General features: G+C 37.5%; 1 protein-coding gene across 1 annotated transcript in view; it reads right to left on the bottom strand.

The window, feature by feature from the left end:
- Window positions 1-23,803, bottom strand: part of PLA2G4A (phospholipase A2 group IVA) — a 153,323-nt gene that overhangs the window by 114,887 nt on the left and 14,633 nt on the right. The window contains exon 2 of the mRNA XM_066261359.1: window positions 11,694-11,795. Coding sequence (XP_066117456.1) covers window positions 11,694-11,726 — 33 coding nt within the window. The 5' untranslated portion in view covers window positions 11,727-11,795. The remainder of the gene's footprint in view (window positions 1-11,693; window positions 11,796-23,803) is intronic.

Genomic DNA, 23,803 nt, shown 5'->3' with positions numbered 1-23,803 from the left:
AAACTACATTAATCAACAAAACAGTATGATATCAGTTAAATAACACACAAATAGATCAACAGAATGGAATATAGAGCCTAGAAATAGAATGACACAAGTATGGTCAAGTGATCTGTATCAAAGGAGCAAATTACAACACAAGGGATAAAAGACAGTCTTTTTAACACATGATGCTAAACAACTAGACATTCACATGCAAATATAAAATAAAATTCTAGACAAATGATACATAGGCTTGAAAAAAGAGAGTAAGCAGATGCTCTTGAAACCCAACTTAGGAATTGGCCTTCTCCACTAAAGAGAACTCAAAAATAATTAGGTGAATAGTGCACCATTCCAAATCATGTATGATCTTTTTCCATATCCTAGAACATTATTTTAATACCACATGTGTTTTTAAATGCCAAAAACTCTTCTGTAACATAAAAATTATTAGCAATATTCTTAGTTATCACTTAACACAATATTTGAAATCACTGCAATATATTCAAATATCAAATGTTTATTAATAACATGTACAGAAAAAATATTATTATAAGAATTCACTGAGTGTAAACCATAGGTTAGACGTTCTATTAGGTGCAAATTCTTATTTAGTTTTCCCCAAAACCCTATAACACAAATGTTATTTAAGGATGAGTAAAGTGAAATTCTGAGTGGTTAATTTCCCAGTATTTCACAAATCTAAAAGTTAAACTGGCCCTGGCCAGTTGGCTCAGTGGTAAAGCATCAGCCCCATGTGTGGATGTCCTGGGTTTGATTCCTGATCAGGGAACACAGGAGAAGTGTCCATCTGCTCCTCCATTCTTCCCCAACTAGTTCCTCTCTCTCTCTCTCTCTTTCATCTCTCTCTATCTCTCACCTGCTCCTGCAGCTATGGCTCAATTGGAGCAAGTTGGCCCTGGGCACTGAGGATGGCTCCATGGCCTCTGCCTCAGGCACTAAGAACAGCTCAGTTGCTGAACAATGAAGCAATGCCCCAGATGAGCTGAGTATCACCCACTAGTGGCGTACCAGGTGGATCCCGTTGGGGTTCACGTAGAAGTCTATCTGCCTACCCTCCTCTCACTGAATAAAAAATAATAATGTTAAGCTTGAATTAGAATTCAGTCTGGCTGCCCCCTGTTTTACTCTTTCTACATTTTTTTTACTTGCACAGAGAATACTAATGAATAGCAATACCTTTCATAGTAAAAAAAAAATAGTTTTTTCCATTTACTTAAGTAGTATAGAAAGTTATAGTCTAGTCTAGTCTGACTATTATATCTGTAGTCAATCTAAATGCCCTTTATTAATTGAGTTATTTTGTCTATCAGTCAGCTCTACATTTTAATCTGCTTTTATTTGCATTGGCCTCAATTCTGTCTCCTAAATTATAATGAGTGAAATACTTGCATACTGTTGACAGAAAATAAGGAACAAACTAACCACTTTCTTGGTTTTTACAAGTTCATTTTGAAACCATAAATATTCAGATCACTTGTAAATTATTTTCAAAAAGAAGTGTCAAAATCATGTTAATCTCTAAGAGCTATAAAGATTTTAAATAAGAAAGTATCTGTAAAGTAGGTACAAATCCTTGGAGAAAAGTGCTCAGTTTCCATCAAGATTATCCAAATAGTTTTTTTTATATCCCTTGCCATGTTCCTGGGGCCAATATTATATAAAATTTCAAACTAGTACGAACAAGGCCAGCTTTTGACTTGAATAGGAGACTTCTCATTATGTCTCAGGGATAGCGCCAGAGGAAATGATATTTCTGAATCCATAACCAGTGTTCCCAGGGAAACAAACAACTCAGCACAATGCCAGTTGCTAGTTGGCAAAAAGAGATGTTACATTTCAATTGAGATGTCAAATATAAACTCAACATGCCAACTTAGTCACCAAGATTAAACCTTGCCTTCAGGTCTTGGATTACCTTACTTTGAGGGTCTTTGTTCATCTGTAATCTTTTTCATAGTAAAGATTCTTTTCAATATTACAATTACCAAATTATTATGAAAACAGCTACTGTATTGAATTTATTCTGGAAAATTATATTGACATATGTAAGTAAAATGACTAGGCATTGAAAAAAAGAATCAGTCAATTTGTACGAAGTCAATTTGACGATTGTCCTAATCCGTTAAAACCTCGCACCTGTTAGATTAGCTATTATTAACAAGACAGGTAATAGCAAATGTTGGAGAGGCTGTGGAGAAAAAGGAACCCTCATTCACTGTTGGTGGGAATGTAAAGTAGTACAATCATTATGGAAGAAAGTATGGTGCTTCCTCAAAAAACTGAAAATAGAACTACCTTATGACCCAGCAATCCCTCTACTGGGTATATACCCCCAAAACTCAGAAACATGGATACGTAAAGACACATGCAGCCCCACGTTCATTGCAGCATTGTTCACAGTGGCCAGGACATGAAAACAACCAAAAAGCCCATCAATAGATGACTGGATAAAGAAGATGTGGCACATATACACTATGGAATACTACTCAGCCTTAAGAAATGATGACATTGGATCATTTACAGCAAAATGGTGGGATCTTGATAACATTATACGAAGTGAAATAAGTAAATCAGAAAAAAACAGGAACTGCATTATTCCATACGTAGGTGGGACATAAAAGTGAAACTAAGAGACATTGATAAGAGTGTGGTGGTTACGGGGGGAGGGGGTAAAGGGAGAGGGAAAGGGGGAGGGGGAGGGGCACAAAGAAAACTAGATAGAAGGTGACAGAGGACAATCTGACTTTGGGTGATGGGTATGCAACATAATTGAAAGACAAGATAACCTGGACTTGTTATCTTTGAATATATGTATCCTGATTTATTGATGTCACCCCATTAAAAAAATAAAATTAAAAAAAAAAAAGAAAAAGAACCAAAGAAACCATCACAAAACAATTCTGATGGAAGAGAAGTTAAATTCTTCAGGCAAATTTTTGTTCTCTACTTAACTATCATCATCTAATTTTAACTCAGATTAAAACTAAAGACTGCCCTCATTGGCTGGCTCAGCAGTAGAGTCTAGACCCAGTGTGTGGAAGTCCTGGGTTCAATTCCCAGTCAGGGCACACAGGAGAGGTGACCATCTGCTTCTCCCCCCTTCCCTTACCCTCTCTATCTTTCCCTCCTGCAGCCATGGCTTGATTGACTTGAGCACATTGCCCAGGCACTGAGGATGGCTCTGCCTCAGATGCTAAAAATAGCTCTGTTGTGAGCATGGCCCCATATGGGCAGAGCATCAGCCACAGATGGGGTTAGCTGGGTGGATCTCAGTCGGGGTGCATGCAGAAGTCTGTCTCAGTATCTCCCTTCCTCTCGCTTAAGAAAAAAACACACACACAGAAGCAGCAGTCATTGGGTCTTGGACGTAAGCTGCAAAGTATAGAATTGTGACAACAATTCCAGTGCCCTGTGGACTTTTCCTGGATGTGAACTTTTCCTGGACTCCTGCTCCTTGTGACAGCTCCTAACGGACTGAACTGGGGTTGGGTTGCATTTGCAGGGATATGGAATGGTGTTGGTGCCAACTTGGACTTGGTGAACATGTTAAGGACACTACTCTTTTATGGATTGTTGTTGTATTGGCCAAGAGTTTGCTTAAAGGCCTTTATCACTGTAAAAAAAAAAATAGAAGATTGGATAAAGAAGATGTGGCACATATACACTAGGGTATGCTACTCAGCCATAAGAAATAATGACATCGGATCACTTACAACAAAATAGTGGGATCTTGATAACATTATATGGAGTGAACTAAGTAAATCAGAAAAAAAAACAAGAACTGGAGGATTCCATACATTGGTGGGGCATAAAAACGAGACTAAGAGACATGAACAAGAGTGTGGTGGTTACGGGGGGGTGGGGGGAGGGAAGGAGGGAGAGGGACAGGGGGAGGGGGAGGGGCACAAAGAAAACTAGATAGAAGGTGACAGAGGACAATCTGACTTTGGGTGATGGGTATGCAACATAATTGAAGGACAAGATAACCTGGACATGTTTTCTTTGAATATATGTACCCTGATTTATTCATGTCACCCCATTAAAATTAATAAAAATTTATTTATAAATAAAAAAAACACACACACAAAAACTAAAGACTGTATGTATGCTAAGAACTGTAGCATCTCAGTACCGAACAAAGAAATTGTGATTGCAGTGGGCAACCTCACACATTTCTCAGAAATGTTTTTAAAAGAATTGCTGAACTGTCATCATCCAGAGTCATGAGACTTTGTAAAATAAGATTCTTATTTTCAGTTTGACTTCCTGGTGTGGAGTTTCATTCTAAGACATTTAAAAGGCATAGGCAGTGTGCTACTGTTTTCCCACAGTTTTACTAGGGCAATCACTTTACATACTTGCACTCTACACTGCTAGCACAGAAAACCAGAAAGGAGAGCACCGCTTTACCAAGGGGGCATTTGCTGATTCAGAGAAGAGCAGGCTCACAGACTGAGCAGCCTTGAAGGACTATAAACAGTCTATAGATAAGGACCCAGTGCACCACGCCCTTGTTTCAAGGTGAAAACTCCAGAGACTGTGCCATAGGAATGAGTAGACACAGCCCTTCCATGCACTGGCAGCCCGTTTCTGTGTCAACCAGGGAGCCCAGAAAACAACGCACCTAGAACTGGGGTCACATTTGTCCCAGACTGCTAGCTTCCCTAGGAGTCTGACAGAAGTGAATACAATTCTCTCTAGAATTACTTCTACAGATAATTTTTCATAATCACATTTTGCAAAATGGCGCAAAATCAAAGACAATTAAGGACATGGGGAGGTATGACAGCAAGACAACAAACCAGCACAATTCATTAACGGGCACAAAAACACCCATCCACAAAACAGCCACACTATAGTTTGAGGAAATGAAAGTCAAGTTTAAGTATGACTAATGGAACTGGAAAATGTTTTAAAATGGCTGAGAAGACTTTAGAAAGAATCAAATAGAAAGTCAAGAACTGAGAGGTAAAGTTGGTGACTTTCTAAGGATTTCTGACCTATGTCCTGTGGTGAAGAAGCAGAAACAGGGACAGGGACATGACTTTAAATGTGTGTCCTTTTGCCTCAGGGTAGTGGCTTGTGTCAGGGAATGGCTGGTATCAGGGAAGGTTTGAAGATAATTGCTTAACCCTTTTTGTCCTCACTTGTCTAGAATTTGTTAGTGCTCACAAAAAATATGCTGTTTGCCATAAAATCCATCATTAGTTTGTGCACAACCGCTGTGCTTTTGTAATAGCAATTCTGTTGCCTTTGTAGCTTTGATTTCTTGGTAGCAATAACTCTTCCTCTGAAATCCCCTTATTACACTTCTCAAGATAGTTTTGTACACATAATGATTTTTTTTATAAAAGCCTTGTGAAACGACACAGCAGATATTATTCATAGCCTCTTTTCCACACAAAACAGCTAAAACTCAGAGTTTCAGTGCTCTGGAGCACGTAACTGAAATCTGGAACCACCGCTAGAACACTAGTTCTTTGATTACTTACCCAGTGGGTTTTTTTTTTGTTGTTGTTTTTTCTCCTCTGTCACCATAATTATCTAGAATAATATCTCCATTCTTTTAGGGTGAAATTTCCAGTCGTTATACATTTTTTAAAGGTCTCTGCATTTCAGAAGGCAGCCGTGTAGACATGTCCATGTGGCCAACTGTCTAATGTGAAGAGAACCTTTGTTTCTATGGATGTGGAGTAGGGCCCCTCTGTTGCTAATAAGTGGTGGGAAGAGGTGTGGATTTTTTTTTTTCACTCCAGGAAAGTGACTCATATTTTCAGAGTAAAAACATGGAAATTTTTATAAATATACTTGATCTATCCTTGTGAAATTGAGGTCTCCCTGGCCTAAGAGACCTTTCAGTAAGTTCTGCAGACACAGATACTCTTTAAGTTGGAAAGTGTCCCACAGCAATGCTAGATGTACGAAAACCGAATTCTGCTATACATCCATCACTCTATTTTCTACCACATTCCTGAAAGCCGGCCCCGCTGCCTGAGTTTGCTGCCCTAGCCCACAGGGCTCTCCAACATGTCACTGCATCGCAGGTGTGAACAGGAGTCCAATCCCCTGTGCCTTGAGGTCCCGATTCACGTGGGCCTGTCTGGCATCATTCATTACCAAGTTGGCTTAGCTTTCCCCACCTTTCATGTTTATTAAAATTGTTCTGTGTTGAGTGTGCTTATGTATGTATTTGGATAAATATCTTTCTATAAAAATTACAGCAGGGAATGTTCTCACACAAAAAATTTACACACACATAAGCCAGAGATTTTTCATATGTGCCCAGCAAGAACAAGAAGAATAAACAAACATAAAGGTTTTAGGATCTCTTCATTTAAAAGACTATAAATTGAAAGACTGGTTGAGTGTCCAACTTCGTTGCTCAGGAAAGTAAAGAAAACGTGATACAGACATGTGATTTTTGCATACTAATCTGGAGGTGATGGGGTGAGAAAAATTAATGTGCAAATAAGATAAAGAAACCTAATTAATGTGAAAAAACAATGGAAAAGAATATACCTTTATTGTTTCAGTTCATCTATAGAAAAACCGTAATTGCGAAAGGAAGGTAAAATATTGTTTCAGAAAACAACAATTACTTCATTTTAAACCCCTCATTATATGTTTTTCACGAGTACAGTACTTTAAATAGAAGAAACAATATAAACTGAAAGTAAAAGCATGCAGATTATAATCAAAGAAACTAGAAGGGGTTATATTAATAAAAGACAAAGTAAAATTTAAAGCAAAGCCATTGTTAAAGATAAAAAAAAGACCTATCAAAAATTATAAAACGTCAGCCCTGGCTGGTTGGCTCAGTGATAGAGCATCGGCCTGGTGTGCAGAAGTCCTGGGTTCGATTCCTGGCCAGGGCACACAGAAGAAGTGCCCATCTGCTTCTCCACCCCTCCCCCTCTCCTTCCTCTCTGTCTCTCTCTTCCCCTCCCGCAGCCGAGGCTCCACTGGAGCAAAGATGGCCCAGGCACTGGGGATGGCTCCTTGGCCTCTGCCCCAGGCACTAGAGTGGCTCTGGTCGCAGCAGAGCGACGCCCAGGAGGGGCAGAGCATTGCCCCCTGGTGGGCAGAGCGTCACCCCTGGTGGGCATGCCGGGTGGATCCCGGTCAGGCGCATGCGGGAGTCTGTCTGACTGTCTCTCCCCATTTCCAGCTTCAGAAAAATACAAAAAATACAAAAAAAATTATAAAACATCAATTAAACAAAAGAGATATATACTATTCAGAAATTATATGCACTATTATATCTTCAAAATTCATTAAAAATTGACTATGGACTATATATTTTTCCTATTTTATTTTTATTTATTGATTTTTAGTGAGAGAGGAAAGGAGAGAGAGAGACAGAAATATCAATCTGTTTCTGTATGTGCCCCAACTGGGGATTGAACTGGCAACCTCTGCACTCCCAGATGGCACACTAACCAACCAAACTATCTGGCCAGGGCCATATTGTTGTATATAAAATATGTACCAAAATATACAATATTCTGGGCCATAATCATGTATAAACTATTACAAACAAAAAATTATGCAGAGTATAATCTCTGAACACAGTGATATTAGATTAGAAATCAATGACAAAGACAACTAAAAAAATTACCAAATGTTTGAAAATTAAGAAACACAAGTCTAAGTAATCCATATATCAAGAATAAATCACAATAAAAGTTAGAAAATATTTTTAATTGAGCAATTATAAAAATATGACATTTCCAAACTTATGGGTTATACCTAAAGTAGGGGCTCAATAATCAGTTAAGCTAGAAAGAAGGATTTAAATTTTTTTTAAAAAGAAGTAATAGTAGCATTATAGTAAAATGGAACTGCCTTTTAAACCAGTGATTCCACCTCTGGGAATTTATACTAAGAATCCCAAATCACTAATTCAAAAGAATATACACACCCATATGTTCCTTGCATCATTATTTACAATAATCAAGATCTGAAAACAGTCCAAGTGCCCATCAGTAAATAAATAGAAAAAAAACAAAAAAAGCTGTGGTACTTTTACATAGTGGAATACTACGTGGCTTAAAAGAAAGAAGAAGAAGAAGGAAACTTTACATCTCTTGCAACAGCATGGATGGATCTGGAGATAATTATGCTAAGTGAAACAAGCCAGTCAGAGAAAGATAAATATCATATGACTTCACTAACATGTGAACTCTAATGAACAAAATAAACTAACAAGCAAACAGAAACAGGTTCACACATAAACGGCAGGCTGATAGCTGTTGGAGTGGGGAGTGGCAGTGTTGGGTGAGGGAGGTGGAGGGATAGAGCAAAAAAGATAAACAATAAATAAAAAAAATCTCATAGACACAGACAGCAGTGTGGTGGAGGAAGAGATGGGGCATAAATGGTGATGGACAAAGACTTGACTTGAAGGGGATGTGAACACACAATAAGGTATACCGAGATGTATTATAGAATTGGGCACCTGAAACCTGTGTAATTCCGTCAACCAGTATTAACTCAATAAAATTGGATTAAATTTTTCAAAAAAAAAAAGAAGACTAGCATTCTTTATAGATAATGGGAATATGTTAGCCAAAACCCCCAAAGTATCTACAAACAACTACAATTATAAAGAAATATAATAAGTTCACTGGCTCTACAAAAAAAAATTGTATTTCCATATAAATGCAACAATTAGAAAATTAAATTAGTGATTACCTTTACAGTGACAGTAAAACTTCAACTATCAAGAACTATATTTTAAAAAGATACAAAAGTTTTTCCACTGAGAGATCTAAAGCTGATCTAAATATTAGTTTTGGATTAGATTCATGGATTGCTAATGAATTGGAAGATTCAGTATTATTATCATGTCATTTCTCCCCTAAATGACCTATAGACTTATGATAGTACTAGTAAAAATTTCAACAGGTGTATGTGTGTTTGTGTGTGTGTGTGTGTGAATTGACAAACTGATTCCAAAATTTATATGGAAATACAGTAGACTGAAAATAGTCAAGGCAATCTTAAAGGAAAAATGTTGGAGAATTTGCATTACCATATATAAAGACACATTCCAAAGCTAGAGAAATTAAGATGGATTGGTAGTGAGGTGACACAGACTAATGGACTAACAGAACAGAACAGAAGTCAAGTTCTTTACACATATATGGTGGCCTTACAGTGAAGGCACCATTGCCGTTCAGTGAGGAGTTGACTAAGTAAATAGGTTGTAGTATGCTCAGATAATGAAACGCTACTAAATTCTGTTCCTTTCAACAACACAAATGAATTTCATAGATATGATGTTGAATGCTAATATCTGTGTAAAGGTCAAGAACAGGCAAAACTTACCTATAATAATATAAGTCAAATTTGTTACCTTTGTGGAATTTATAGACCAGAAGGTACATGAGCAACTCTTCAGGGGTACCTATAATGTATATTTTTATCTGGATGATGGTTTCATATGTGGAATACATATGTTAAAAACCAGCAAGCTAAACCATTAAAATTTATTCACTTTCTATATACTTCAATATTAAAAAGTCAAACAGAAAGAGAAGCTTTCAAAGAAAACTGAGAAGGAATCAAAAGCCAAAAAAAAAAAAAAAAAAGCAAAAACAAGAAACTAAACCAGAGAAATTTGAAACAGAACCAGAGATAATTAAGTTTCAAGAAGAGTTGATTGAGCAGAAGAGGTAGAGGTTGGGGCAGGACCAGGGAACTAAAAAGTTCATTGGATTCAATACCAAAATGGCCCTTAATATGACATTTTCATGAGGAAGATCTAAAACGAGTTTTCAGTGATTCAAGTTATGAAAGGAGTGGAAGAAGGCATATCAAAAATGGTGATACATCATCCTTGCTGTCCGAGCACGGAGAGAAAGAGAACAGTAGCCAGAGATGGATGTGGGATTACAGAACAATGTATGGCTTTAAGTGAAAATGAGACTGTGGATTATTCCCTAATAGCCATAAAAACTATTTCCAATCTCTATAAAACTAACTGGATCTCTAGTGTTAAATTGAGCAAAGAAATTTCTCTTGTTTATTTTATTTTATTACTAGTATTTTTTAATCAAAAGAGAAAATGTATACCTCTAATGGGGTTTGGAAAATTACATTACAAAATGGGAATCATTCTACTCTTTAGCAAAAATTAACCACCCATAGAAAAATGTATTTTTTTAATAAATTTTTATTAATGTTAATGGGATGACATTAATAATTCAGGGTACATATATTCAAAGAAAACATGTCTAGGTTATCTTCTCATTAAATTATGTTGCATACCCCTCGCCCAGAGTCAGATTGTCCTCTGTCACCCTCTATCTAGTTTTCTCTGTGCCCCTCCCCCTCCCCCTAAATCTCTCCCTCCCTCCCTCCTGCATCCTCCCTCCCCCCACCCCTGGTAACCACCACACTCTTGTCCATGTCTCTTAGTCTCGTTTTTATGTTCCACCAATGTATGGAATCATGTAGTTCTTGTTTTTTTCTGATTTACTTATTTCACTCCTTATAATGTTATCAAGATCCCACCATTTTGCTATAAATGATCTAATGTCATCATTTCTTATGGCTGAGTAGTATTCCATAGTGTATATGTGCCACATCTTCTTTATCCAATCTTCTATTGAAGGGCTTTTTGGTTGTTTCCATGTCTTGGCCACTGTGAACAGTGCTGCTATGAACATGGGGCTACATGTGTCTTTACGTATCAATGATTCTGAGGTTTTGGGGTATATACCCAGTAGAGGGATTGCTGGGTCATAAGGTAGTTCTAGTTGCAGTTTTTTGAGGAACCACCATACTTTCCTCCATAGTGGTTGTACTACTTTACAGTCCCACCAACAGTGAATGAGGGTTCCTTTTTCTCCACAGCCTCTCCTACATTTGTTATTACCCGTCTTGTTGATAATAGCTAATCTAACAGGGGTGAGGTGGTATCTCATTGTAGTCTTGATCTGCATTTCTCGAATAACTAATGAAGCTGAGCATCTTTTCATATATCTGTTGGCCATTTGTATTTCTTCCTGGGAGAAGTGTCTGTTCATGTCCTTTTCCCATTTTTTTATTGGATTGTTTGTTTGTTTGTTGTTGAGTTTTATGAGTTCTTTGTAAATTTTGGATATTAGGCCCTTATCTGAGCTGTCGTTTGAAAATATCAGTTCCCATTTAGTTGGCTGTCTGTTTATTTTGATATCAGTTTCTCTTGCTGAGCAAAAACTTTTAATTCTGATGTAGTCCCATTCATTTATCTTTGCCTTCACTTCTCTTGCCAAGAAAAATGTATTTAAATATATATATTTAACTAAGGGAAAGTTTACAGAATCAATTATCCTGGAAATGCATAACAAAATATAACCCTCACCTCTCCACCAGTTCACATGAAGTATGTAACATATGCAGCTGATAATTTCTAGGTGACAACTACATTTTGTATTGTTTCATGAAAGTTCACTACTGTTACAGATATTTTGGTATTTTTCCCCCTAAGTACCTCTTTCTTTGGAAACTTGCAGTGATAAAAAGAAGAAATGGGTTAGTTTTATTACGTGTTGTAGCCTACTTGTACCACATTAAGTTCATAGGAATTTCATTCAAAAAAAAATCCAGTTTGTCATAGAGTTTTACTTTCCAAGCAATACCAGCAATATTCATGCACAGAAGTTCCTCCCAGAAAGAATATGTAACAGTAAATTACTTACTATGATGTGCTGATAAGGATCTATAAAGGACATTTTGGTTTCAATGACAGGAAATCTCTTCACACTTCAAAGTCTTCTCTGGCACTCTAGCTTTGTTAAAACCTACAAAATAAACAATCATTGTTAAGCTTCCTCTTGGATGTAGTTCCAAGATTTGAATGATGGTGGGTATGAACCTTAAGACCTAAAAGTTGACCCAAAAGGACCAGACCAATTGAGTTCCCTAATTGTTTATATGAGTTGGTTTACACATAGAACTTAGGGAAAGAACAAACATATTTTGATAGTACTGTTTAATTTCTATATTTATTTGTTCAAATTTATTCTCCAATTATTAAGAAACTCCAGGATTTTTTTTTTGCATTTGCCAAGTGTTTTATGAGAAACTCATTGAAATTACGGAAAATTAAAATTATTTTTGTACTGTTTAGAATTAAAAAGCTACACACCATTGTCTGTTTTCTCCATTGGGTCAATATTATACAAATTCAAAATAAGAAAGGAATATTTTTCACCATAGCTCTTTGTTAAAAATTAAAAAAAATATATTCGTGTTGAATTTCAACTTTAGTGCTGATCTTTCAAAAGAAATGTTTGTTCATTCTAAGGAATTAATTTAATTCGGAAGCAGTTAAGGAAGAGATATTTTAATAAAACACTATACTTTGTTTTTCTTCTATATTTATTACTCTACCCATTAACACACACACACACACACACACACACACACACACACACACACACCCAGCAGAGTGGTACATTTGTCACAACTGAAGAACCTACATTGACACATAATAATCCAAAGTCCATAGTTTACCTTGGAGTTCACTCAGTGTCATACATTCTATGGGTTTGGATAAGTGTACAACCGAATTATCCATTAGTATAGTATCATAAAAGTGTTTGCACTGCTCTAAAAATCTGTGCTGTCCCTAGTCGTCCCTCCCAGCCCCCTAATTTCTGGCAACTGCCCATCTCCCTACTGGATCCACAGTTCCATCTTTTCCAAAATGCCATACAGTTGGAATTATACAGTATAGCTGTAGCCTTTTCAGATTATCCTCTTTTTCTTAGTAACATACATTTTAAGTTTTTTTCATGTCTTTTTATGGCTCGATAACTCATCTCTGTTTAGCAATGGGTAATATTCCATTTCTGGACGTACCACCGTTTATCCATCCTTCTACTGGAGCATATCTTAGTTACTATAAATTTGGGCAATTATGAATAAAACTGCTATAAACATCTATATGCAAGATTTTGTGTGGAGATTGTTTTCAACTACTTTGGGTAAATATCAAGGTGCATGATTGCTGGATTGTATGATAATAGTAGGTTTAGTTTTATAAAAAAATGCCAATCCGCTTTCCAAATTGCACCATTTTTTATTCCCACCAGCCATGTATGAAAGTCCTGTTCCTCCACATCCTCACCAGCATTGGATGTTGTTAACATCCTGGATTTTGACCATTTTAATAGGTGTAGTGGATTGTTATTTTAATTTTCATCCCCTGATGACATATGATGTGGCACATCTCTTATATGACTATTTGCCACCTGTAGTATCTTCTTTGGTGGGAAGTCTGTTAAAGTCTTTGGTTCATTTTTAAAATCAGGTTGTTTGTTTTCTTATCATTGAGACCTACAGACTTTCAGTTCACAAACAGTGGCTTTACATAAGACATCCACTTAATTTATGCTAGGCATTGGGAATGCAATAGTGAATAAAGCATAGCTTCTGTCTTTAATAAGTAAGGTCATCTAGGGGTGGCATTAAATGCAGCCTACACTGGTACTCCATGCTGACATATTGCTAAAAGCAATACCACTTTCTGTGATTAATGTCTAGAGCTGGAAGGGAACCTTGGAACCTACTCTTCTGTGAAAATAGTTTCAATTATTTCTTATCTCTTTACTATAAAGTCAAAAATCCGTAACATGGCCTACAACTGTGGCTTTCATACCTATTTACTGCAAACCAAAGCAGGAAAACTTTGTTACATTACAATATAATAAACACACACAAATATATATACACATACACACATACTATATATATACACATACACACATACATATATACATATACATTCATATAAATAAAATATGGAAAATTTTTATGTAATATAACATTTTTACTAAGAACATTGCACCCTGATTTTTGTTCCATTTCATTTGTTTATATCTAGTAGAAGCTCATTAAGTCAATTTCATGACTCACTAATAGAAATTTGAAAATAAAAGACTTCAAGATTACATTTCTATAGACTTCCCGTGCCTTATACACAAACTCTCCTCTTTCTTTTCTATGTGACAGCCATGCTGTTTTCTTTCCTTTCTTCTAATGTGCCATACTCTCTTCCACTTGGGGCTATAACCTATGTCTTCCTTCCATCCATTTACTCAACAAATATTTAAGACATAATTACTATTATGTCAAGATTCCCAGTGTCTGGAGAGGCAAACATGAATGAGTTAAATACATTTCCTTTCTCCTTGGAATTTGAGAAAATAACTAATCCAAAAAATTAGTGAAACTATTAGAAATAAAGATGTATAAAATGGTGGGAACAAGCAGAAAGCAGAACTAGAGAAGAACTAAGGCCCGAGATCTGGAAAGGAGCTGGCCATGGAGGGTGGGGAGGGAGTGTGCTTAGAATACAGGGTTCCAGGCAGGCCTTTTGGGGAACTGAGAGGTGAGGAGTGGCTAGTAAATAGTCAACAAAAGCAAAGGTGATTTCTGATGATGTTGGAAAAACAGGTGGGGGCAGATCACGTAGGTTCTTTTTTTTTTTTTAATTTTTATTTATTTATTTTTTACAGAGACAGAGAGAGAGAGAGTCAGAGAGAGGGATAGACAGGGACAGACAGACAGGAACGGAGAGATGAGAAGCATCAATCATTAGTTTCTCGTTGCGCGTTGCGACTTCTTAGTTGTTCATTGATTGCTTTCTCATATGTGCCTTGACCGTGGGCCTTCAGCAGACCGAGTAACCCCTTGCTGGAGCCAGCGACCTTGGGTTCAAGCTGGTGGGCTTTTTGCTCAAACCAGATGAGCCCGCGCTCAAGCTGGCGACCTCAGGTCTCGAACCTGGATCCTCCGCATCCCGGTCCGACACGCTATCCACTACGCTACCGCCTGGTCAGGCTCACGTAGGTTCTTGTAGGCAACTACTGTTGACCTAAATAAAGCTCATCCATGTTTCAGGGCTCATCTTTATGCCACTTCCACACAGAAGCCTTCCATGACCTTCAGAGTAGGCATGGTCTGGCTGTAACTGGTTCCATTTGTACTCTGTAATCTCCTTCAAGCCTTTCATTCCACTTATATACATCGTCTGCCTTTCCTGAAAGAACTAAAGATGCAGAAAGATGCAGGACCACATTTATCTTGTTCATAGAGTTATCCCAAGGGCCTACCTAGTGCAGTGCCTAAAATATCATAGCTTCAGGATAAATATTTGTTAGATGGATGGCTAGATAGATAAGTTCATGCCACATTTATGTATTAAGGAAACTCATATAACAGTACTGGCATTCTATTTTGATGTCTGTCATATTCATTCCTGACTATTCTTAACATCAAAGAATGTTAAATACCAATCTATAATTAAAAATATAAAAAGCAGAACAAGTGAAATTCCAGAAGTGGTGAGACTAGTTCTCAAAATGTTTAGAGGAAATGTGTTGCTGGTGCCCAAAGTTTGCTGTCAGCAACTTTGTCTTCTTGTTTCCAACAATTCCATTCATAACCACTGTGTTCACCTGACCATTAACCACTACTGGAATGACTGTATCTTGCAGCAAGACCTGGATGGATGCTCCCTCTATGTTAAAGCTAAAATCAGGAAATATGCTTAAGATGGCTAACCAGATCTACTGGATTAGAAACTACATGGAAACCTCAATCAGCTTCAGAACTTTTCTGTTAACAATTATGTTATACACACACACACACACACACACACACAAAATGAATTCAGAAATTAAAATGCTGGGCCCATGTACTTATCCAAAATTAAAGCTTGATTTAGAGTTGGAAATTTTTCTCTTTCCCAAGCTAGACCTTATACACCCTTATTGGAGGGGGGGAATGACATCATTGACTTCTCCCCTCTTCCCCACCTACCATCCAAGCTTGACAACTCTGATGTTTAACCCCTCTTGGGTGGGGAATGTGAAAGAGAAAGGAAAGCTATTACTTCACTATACTATTGTAAGCTAGCTTTGTAGACTCTAGACCTGGTGCATGTTAAAGCTGGTTCTTTCTCTCATGAATGCTTTTGTGGATTTTTCTGAGATTTCTTTCCTGTTTTCTCTGACAGGTACCAATGCATCTCTAGTCTAGCTGGGGTCTTGCGTTTTCCTCTATGGCCACACTGCATCCTGCAGTCTACTTCCACACATCTTAATCTGAGGTTCTTTCAACCTACCAAGCAAACCCCTGTATAGAATTTAAGACTAAAGGATTCTCTGTAGTCCACGGAGACTATTCATATATGTATCCTTTCCTCCAACAAACTCTAAGAATGCAATTACTTCCCAAATGAAACACTCTATTCTGCTCCTGTGTACCTTTACATTTCTCAAGCATGACTAGACACCAGCTTCCTGGAGGAGACATATATTAAACTCTCGGATAAACTTTCTGAGTAGTCTCCTTAAAGGCCTCTCTCCTGACTGGGTGTTAGGGGTTATATTTCTTCCAGATCTCTTCACCAAGAGAAGGAGGGTTCTATTCCAAGTAATAGGCTCCAAAACAAATAAATAAACAACAATAACAAAAACTCTTCCAAAGTCCTCTGCACATCTCTGTTGTCCCAATCCTTTCATATTTGTGAAGTATGTATGGGGTTTTAGAGTGAAATAATGTTCTCATCCACCTTCTTTTCTCAAAATGTGAAGGACTAGACTGTATCACAACCCACTTTACTGTTTGATATCTTAGGTCTTATATCTTAGGATTTTTTTTAATTCCAAATAATTTTAATACAGATTTTTCTATATTAATTAATTAATTAATTTTATTTTTTTAATAATTTTATTTTTAATGGGGCAACATCAATAAATCAGGATACATATATTCAAAGATAACAACTCCAGGTTATCTTGTCATTCACTTATGTTGCATACCCATCACCCAAAGTCATATTAGGATCTTAATGAACACTTCCACTTTAAAGTTCAATAAATAGGAGGACCAACATCCAAAATGGCAGAATGAGAAACTTGGGAAATCCTCTCTTCAAAAATCACTGAAAAAGTGGTCAGAGTTATCACAAACAATAACTCTGGAAACAACCAAAAGACATGCAACACATGAAAAGCATCTTTTTTTTTTAATCTACTAAATTTCAATAAGAACAGCGGGAGTCTGTGACATTTTAGCAAGGGGCTGCCCTTACCATCACTACCAGGATGGTTCTACTGGATAGGAATTCTATCTAGGAAGGCAGGGAAGCCCTGAGGACATAAGGGGTGGAAAGTGGAGGAATAACTGTATTTAGAGGAGACCATGGAAAATTCTATGTCCAAGGGTATTGTCAGAAACACTCGAGATGCAGTAGAAAACAAGTAGGAAAGTTTAATGTTAGCATGGGATCCATACTGGTTGGGGCAAGCAACAACACAGCAGCCCAGACAGAAATTCAATAGGGAGACCTGGAAAAGGCAACAAGCAGAAAGGCCCTGCAGAGCCCCACTCAGTCCTGGTGCTCTAGATGACTGTGTGTGTGTGTGTGTGTGTGTGTGTGTGTGTGTGTGTGTGTGCAAGACTGCATGTGACAAGAAGAAAACTCAAAGGACTCTCATAAGACACAAAATGTGTCCTTGTGAATGCAGAAAGTGAAAACCAGGGACGACTTGTAAATGCCATGCACTTGGAAAGCATTTCCCAGGCTATCAGCATACTAATCAGCAAAGGTAGACGATTCTCTTGCTCAAGTGTTGATACAAACCTCTGGCCAGTCACTGGCTGAGTGAGTGGCAACTCCTTAACCAGGCTTAAAAATGAAAACACAATGAAAAGTAAAAACCAAGCTGGCACATTAGAGGCTGAACACTGTCCGGATAGACTCCACAGATAAGGTGAGAAAAGTCATTCAAACAAATAAACAGCAACAGTAACCCCTGCCCGCATCCCTGAGGAATAACCAGAATCCAGAGTTGCTACAATATATAATCTAAAAATGCCAGTTTTCAACAGCAAAAACAACAACAACAACAACAAAAGCCTAGTTAAATGTGAGCCAGACACAAAGAAGGAAAACAGAAACAGTCAGTAATAATTATCCCTGAGGGATTCCAGATAATAAATCTAGCAGACAAATGTTTCAGAGCATCTGTTACACATATGTTCAGAGAACTAAAGAAAACAATGCTTAAAGGATTTATGGAAAGTATGACACAATAATATGTCAAATAAACAATAGCGATCAAGAAATATAGACATGAGGAAAAAATAACCAAATGGAAATTCTGGAGTTAAAATACAAATGAAATGAAAAATTCACTAGAGAAGATCAATAGCCAATCTGAGCTGGCAGAAGAACTAGTGAATTTAAACAGAGATTGCATCAACAGAGATTACCTGACCTGAAGAATAGAAAAGAAAAAGAAAAAAGAAAAAGAATGAAGAAAAATGAACATCCTCAAAGACTAGGGGGCAGCATTGAGTATAGTAGTGTGCATGTAATGGAAATCTCAAAAAAGAAGAGAGAGAAAAAAGGAGAAGAAATAAAAAGATTTGTAGAAATAGTTTCAAAAATTTTCCCAAATTTGATCAAAAACCTGTCAAAAAGCTCAAAGAATTTCAAGAGGTATAAATACAAAGACATTATTCTTAAAAAAAGAAAAGTTAGATATATAGACAATTTAAAAGTTGGTATAAATGTGAATTTTTTTTTCCCTCATTTCTTCTCACAACTGATTTAAAACTCAACTACATACAATAATAATTATAAAATTATATTGTTGGGATTAAAGGTGTACTATATGTAAAAATAATAGTACAAAGAGTGGGGAAGGAATGGAACTATAATAGAATAAGAAAATAACATCAGATGGTAATTGAATCTACAGCAAAAGATAAACAGTATCAAAAACAGTAAATACTGCCTGACCTATGGTGGCGCAGTGGATAAAGTGTTGACCTGGCAATGCTGAGGTCGCCGGTTCGAAACCCTGGGCTTGCCTGGTCAAGGCACATATGGGAGTTGATGCTTCCAGCTCCTCCCCCCCTTCTCTCTGTCTGTCTTTCCTCTCTCTCTCTCACTCTGTCTCTCCCTCTCCTCTCTAAAAAATGAATAAATTAAAAAAAAAACAAAAAAAAAACAGTAAATACTCAGGTCAGAATATTCTATAAATATAGTTTTCCTCTTTTTCTTTCTCTAAACTTCTTCTAAAGACATAGAATGTATAAATCAATAAATTACAATATTGTATTACTGGGTTTATAAGATATATAGACTATATATATGACAATAGCATAAATGAATGGGATGGCTTAAATCTATATTACAGCAAAGTTTCTATATTGTACTGGAATTAAGTTATTGACATAAAGTAGATTATAATAAATTAAGGTTCATCTAGAAATAATTCCTAGAGCAACCACTAAGAAAATCATTCAAAAATATAGTTAAAACATCAACAAAGGAACTAAAATGGTCCACTAGAAAATCTTTACTTAAAACAAGGAACAGAGGAACAAAAAAGAAATGAGACATCTAGGAAATAGAAAGCAACATGGTGGATAGGAATCCAACTATAACTATAGTAACATTAAACGTGAGCAGATTTAATGCTGCAATCAAAGGCAGAGATTGGCAGGCATACGGAAAACTAATAAAGTTTGTTGTTTAGTTAATGGTATTATACCAATGTCAGTTTCCTGGTTTTTATCATGTATTATATACTACGTAAGATATTATATTGGGAAAATCTGAGTAAAGGCTATTTCTCATCTTAAATTATTTCAAACTATGAAAGTTATTTTAAAAGTTCAATAGTTATGTAATAGTCACAGGGGTGTATAGTACAGCTTGGATAAAACAGTCAATAGTATGGTAATAACCGTGTATGAGGCCAGGTGGGTGCTAGATTCATCAGGTGCTAGATTCATCACTTCGTAAATTATAGGAATACCTAACCGCTATGCTGTCCATCTGAAACTAATCTAAAATAATATTGAATGTCAGCTGTAACTGACAAATAAGAAATAATACAGACATGTTCATATATGTACAATTCATTCCAAAGTTATGCTTTGAAACAAACTTTCTCCAGGATAAGCACTGGTCATAATCGTCAGACAATGATGGCATTTTCCATTCTAGTAACGAATAGGCACCCACTCATCTTTTTTCCCTTTTAACCTGTGAATAGTAGCAGTAGATATTTAGGTTTCTGTGGAATTAAGGCATTTCTGTCAAGCTAGCCACATTAACCCAGGAAAATGTTTTCCCCCCACAATTAGTCTAGCCCTGGAAACCTGATTGTGACGAGATTTCACAACCACTCTCCTGCATACTCATAAAACAGCAGTTTGAGGGTTTGGGGTTTTTTGTTTTTTTTTTTGTAACTAAGCTGAATAACTATTCTCAGTGAGTATACAGTCTTTTAAGTCTGATACAAGAGCTATGAAACTCGTGGTTTTTCTTTCTTTACTTTTTTTTTCTTTTTTTCTTTTTTTTTTTTTTTTCTGCTCTGTAATTAGAAACTTCCTGAACACTAATGAGAGGGAAATTTGGATATATTTTTCAACACACACTTGTCTTTGCGATGCAACTGTTGGCTCCCAATGAACGCGTAAACAGTGTGTGGTCTGTCCAGAACCCCATTAGTCATGTGGTTGGGCAGGAGAGGTCTCTCTGCGGAAAGGGAACCAGAAACACAGACTGGAGGGTTTCGTCGGTTCTCTTTCTGTGCACAGAGTGACAGGACAGTAGGAAAAGAAGGGCTATCATTAGGTTGTGGTATCTGGAGGCAAGAAGACGGAGACGAGGGTGGTCCTTTACTCCCTCTCTCCCTTTCATCGTGTTACAGAGCAGGAGGCCACACGGGGCTCAGCAGTGTCCTGGAAGGCTTCTCTCCTGAGCCAGGCTCAGTTAAGTTCAAGACTGTCTCCTTCTTTCTCTGACTGTGTGATCCTGAGAGCTCAGCTTTCTCATCTGTAAAATGGGAAAATGACCCCCAAACCTCAGAGGCAGCGGGAGGAAGAAATGAGAAAATGCACGGCAAGCATCAAGCCCAGCACCTTAGCACGCCATGAATACTCAAAACCATCATTGGTTAATATTATTGTTGTTTATGAAACTGATGCTTTTCCCCAAACTGCCTCAGCTTCCTGACATGTATTTGGCTTTTGGGGGGATTTCTAACAAATTCAAGCAGGCAGATTTGTTGAGCATGTTTTATAAAGACTGTACTTTTTTATATTTGACACTGTGTTTTAATAGCAAATAAGAAACACTGCTGTTTCTGCTCCATTAAAATGTTTTAAATAAACAGTATTATGCCTCTGACTCGTCTGCCTCCAGATCCAAAGCTTTCTCCATTACGCTGGATACAGAGAGATGTTTAAAAATGAAAAGGGCAGTGGGCTATTGTCTTCGTCGTCGTCTTTTTTATACAGATACATAGCCACTATGGCGTTACTAAAGTTGCAAACTCTTAAATTATTTTGCTAGTACTCTTTTTTAAACCTAGGCTAAGCAGGATTTGATATCATCAACAGGCACAGAAAAATGAAGAAACGACAGGAATTAAGAAAAGTAAATGAGCTGCTTTTTATTAGAAATATCTCTGAAGCCATACTCTCAGTTTAGTACAGAAAACCTGTTTTAGAGAACTCTCCTGTTCCCAAGACAACCTAAGAGCACACCACCAGATAGAAAGGCCCCCATTAACAGATTAGGTCTGTTTCTTAAGGCCGGAATCCTCAGTGTGGAACCCGCCTCCTGTGTCCCACCAACTCCCAGCTCCTGCAGCTGATATCCATGCTGCTTGCTGTGAATCGACTTCTGCTTTTTCACCCTTGGCCTCTGACAATGCCTCTTTACTTGGCCTCTTTACTTCTCGAGTTTGTATTGTTGAATGTCCATTCCTTAAACAGACAAGTATATAGAGATTATCTACTAGAGTTTTAAAGAAGGGAAAGATTCAGGTGCTTTAAAATGGAAAAGGTCTGATAGAAAAGGTAAGTAACTAGGCTGATACTGGAAACCATGAATGGGCTCAGATGCACAGACAGGAGAAATGGGAAGACTCCCTCCGGGAACAGGAAGCTGCAGCCACACTAGAAAGACTCCACCTTGGACTCTTATTGGTGCTACCCCCCCCCCACACACACACACCTCTCTATAGGGTACTCTCAGGGTCCTGTGTAAGCCATCTTTTAACCTATCTACTAGGTTAAGACCCTTGCATTTCTCCTTGATGTCGCTAACCACAGTGTTATATACTATATCAATATCACATGGAGTGCAGACCTTCGCTACCTGTGAGTGACATGAGGGGAGTTCTGCCTCTTTCTCATTGGGCCCTGACACAATCACTCAATGACTATTGATTGAAGGATGAATGAACAAACTTGGGAACTTGTATGGTGTTTTGGGGGAAAATGGCCAGACCATAGATGAAGCCTTGTGTTAAGAAATAATCAAGGAATGTAGAGCCTATTTATAGAACCTAGAATAATAAACTGAAAGACAATTTAGCAAACACTACTTTCCTTACTTAATTTTTAAAATTCACATTTATTCAGCATTTCCCAGGTGCCTGGTTCTGTGCTGAGGGATTTATATACACCAACTCAATTCATCTTCATAACAGAAGAGGATTAAAGATCTTTTAGACATTTAAAAATATATATATTTAGAAAGGTTAAGTGAGTTGCTGATTGACAACTCAGCCTGAGGCAGACAGGCTTCCCATGCTCTACGAGAGAATACCATCTCCCAGAGAATCTAAGAAACTTCCCCCAGTCCCTTGTGTTGGCAGGACCTCGGCTGGCCCTGGTATCCAGACACTCAGCCTCATACCAAATTCTTTCCTTCTGTATCATTCTGCAATTCTACCCTAAAGGACAGGAGGGATTTTGAGACATTATACAATAAGCAGTAGTGTGGTATGAGTCTTAGCGTTCCACACAGCCGGCACAGCGGAAGCGAAGCCATGTACTAGTTTGCTAAGACTATCATAATAAACTACCATATACTAGGTGGCTTCAACACCAGCAACTCTTTCTCACAGTTTTAGGGGCTGGAAGTCCAAGATCAAAGTGTCAGCAGATTTACTTTCTTCTGAGGCCTCTTCCATTGGCTTACAGATGGTCACCTTCTCCCTGTGTCCTCACATGGTCTTTCCTCTGTTCCCAAACATCACTTCTGTCTCCTTGTGTATCCAAACTTTCTCTGCTTGGAAGGGCTTCAGCCAGATTGGATTAGGGCCTTACTTAATTCTATCATCTCTTTTAAGGTTCTATCTCCAAATGCAGTCACTGGTGGTGGAAGGGGTTTAGGCCTTCAAGATATGAATTGGGGGCTGGACAGAGGCACAGTTTGGTCTGTAACACATCAGTAATATAAACAGAGCAATTAAAGAAACACAGAGTTGTTAATGGAGAAAAGTCATGCTTGAAGAGAGAGGGACACTACCAGCCAGAGAGGCCCAGATGTGATATGATCTGCTCCTAAACTAGGATTGTGGAGGTGAAAAGAAAAAAGGAGAGAGCTCAGCATCTTTAAATGGGCCAGCCTCCTACATCAGGTTATTTTAAAAGTACACACACACACACACATTCTATAGAAATGAAACACAATACATAACATAGTTTCTTTTACCACTTCCCAAATTCGAAGTCCGAATCCAGGGGAACCCAGCTAAGGGCTGGGAAACTGGCTGGCCCAGTCTCACAACTGCATTATGAACAAAGCGAGAAAGAAGGTCCTCTCACCAGGAGCCAATTCCTAGTTTACTTTCCTGGCCCATCTCTCTGGTTTGTTGTTATTTTCCATTGTTTCACCTCCTGGCAGCCAAAAATAAAGCAGCCATTCAGGCTATATTTTAGGTCACACAATTTTGGAACTAGAAGCAAATATTCATAATCA

Source organism: Saccopteryx bilineata, chromosome 2, assembly GCF_036850765.1.
Source record: "Saccopteryx bilineata isolate mSacBil1 chromosome 2, mSacBil1_pri_phased_curated, whole genome shotgun sequence".
NCBI lineage: Eukaryota > Metazoa > Chordata > Mammalia > Chiroptera > Emballonuridae > Saccopteryx > Saccopteryx bilineata.
Note: the sequence above shows the minus strand (reverse complement) of the source record. Positions and strands in the feature narration are given on the sequence as shown.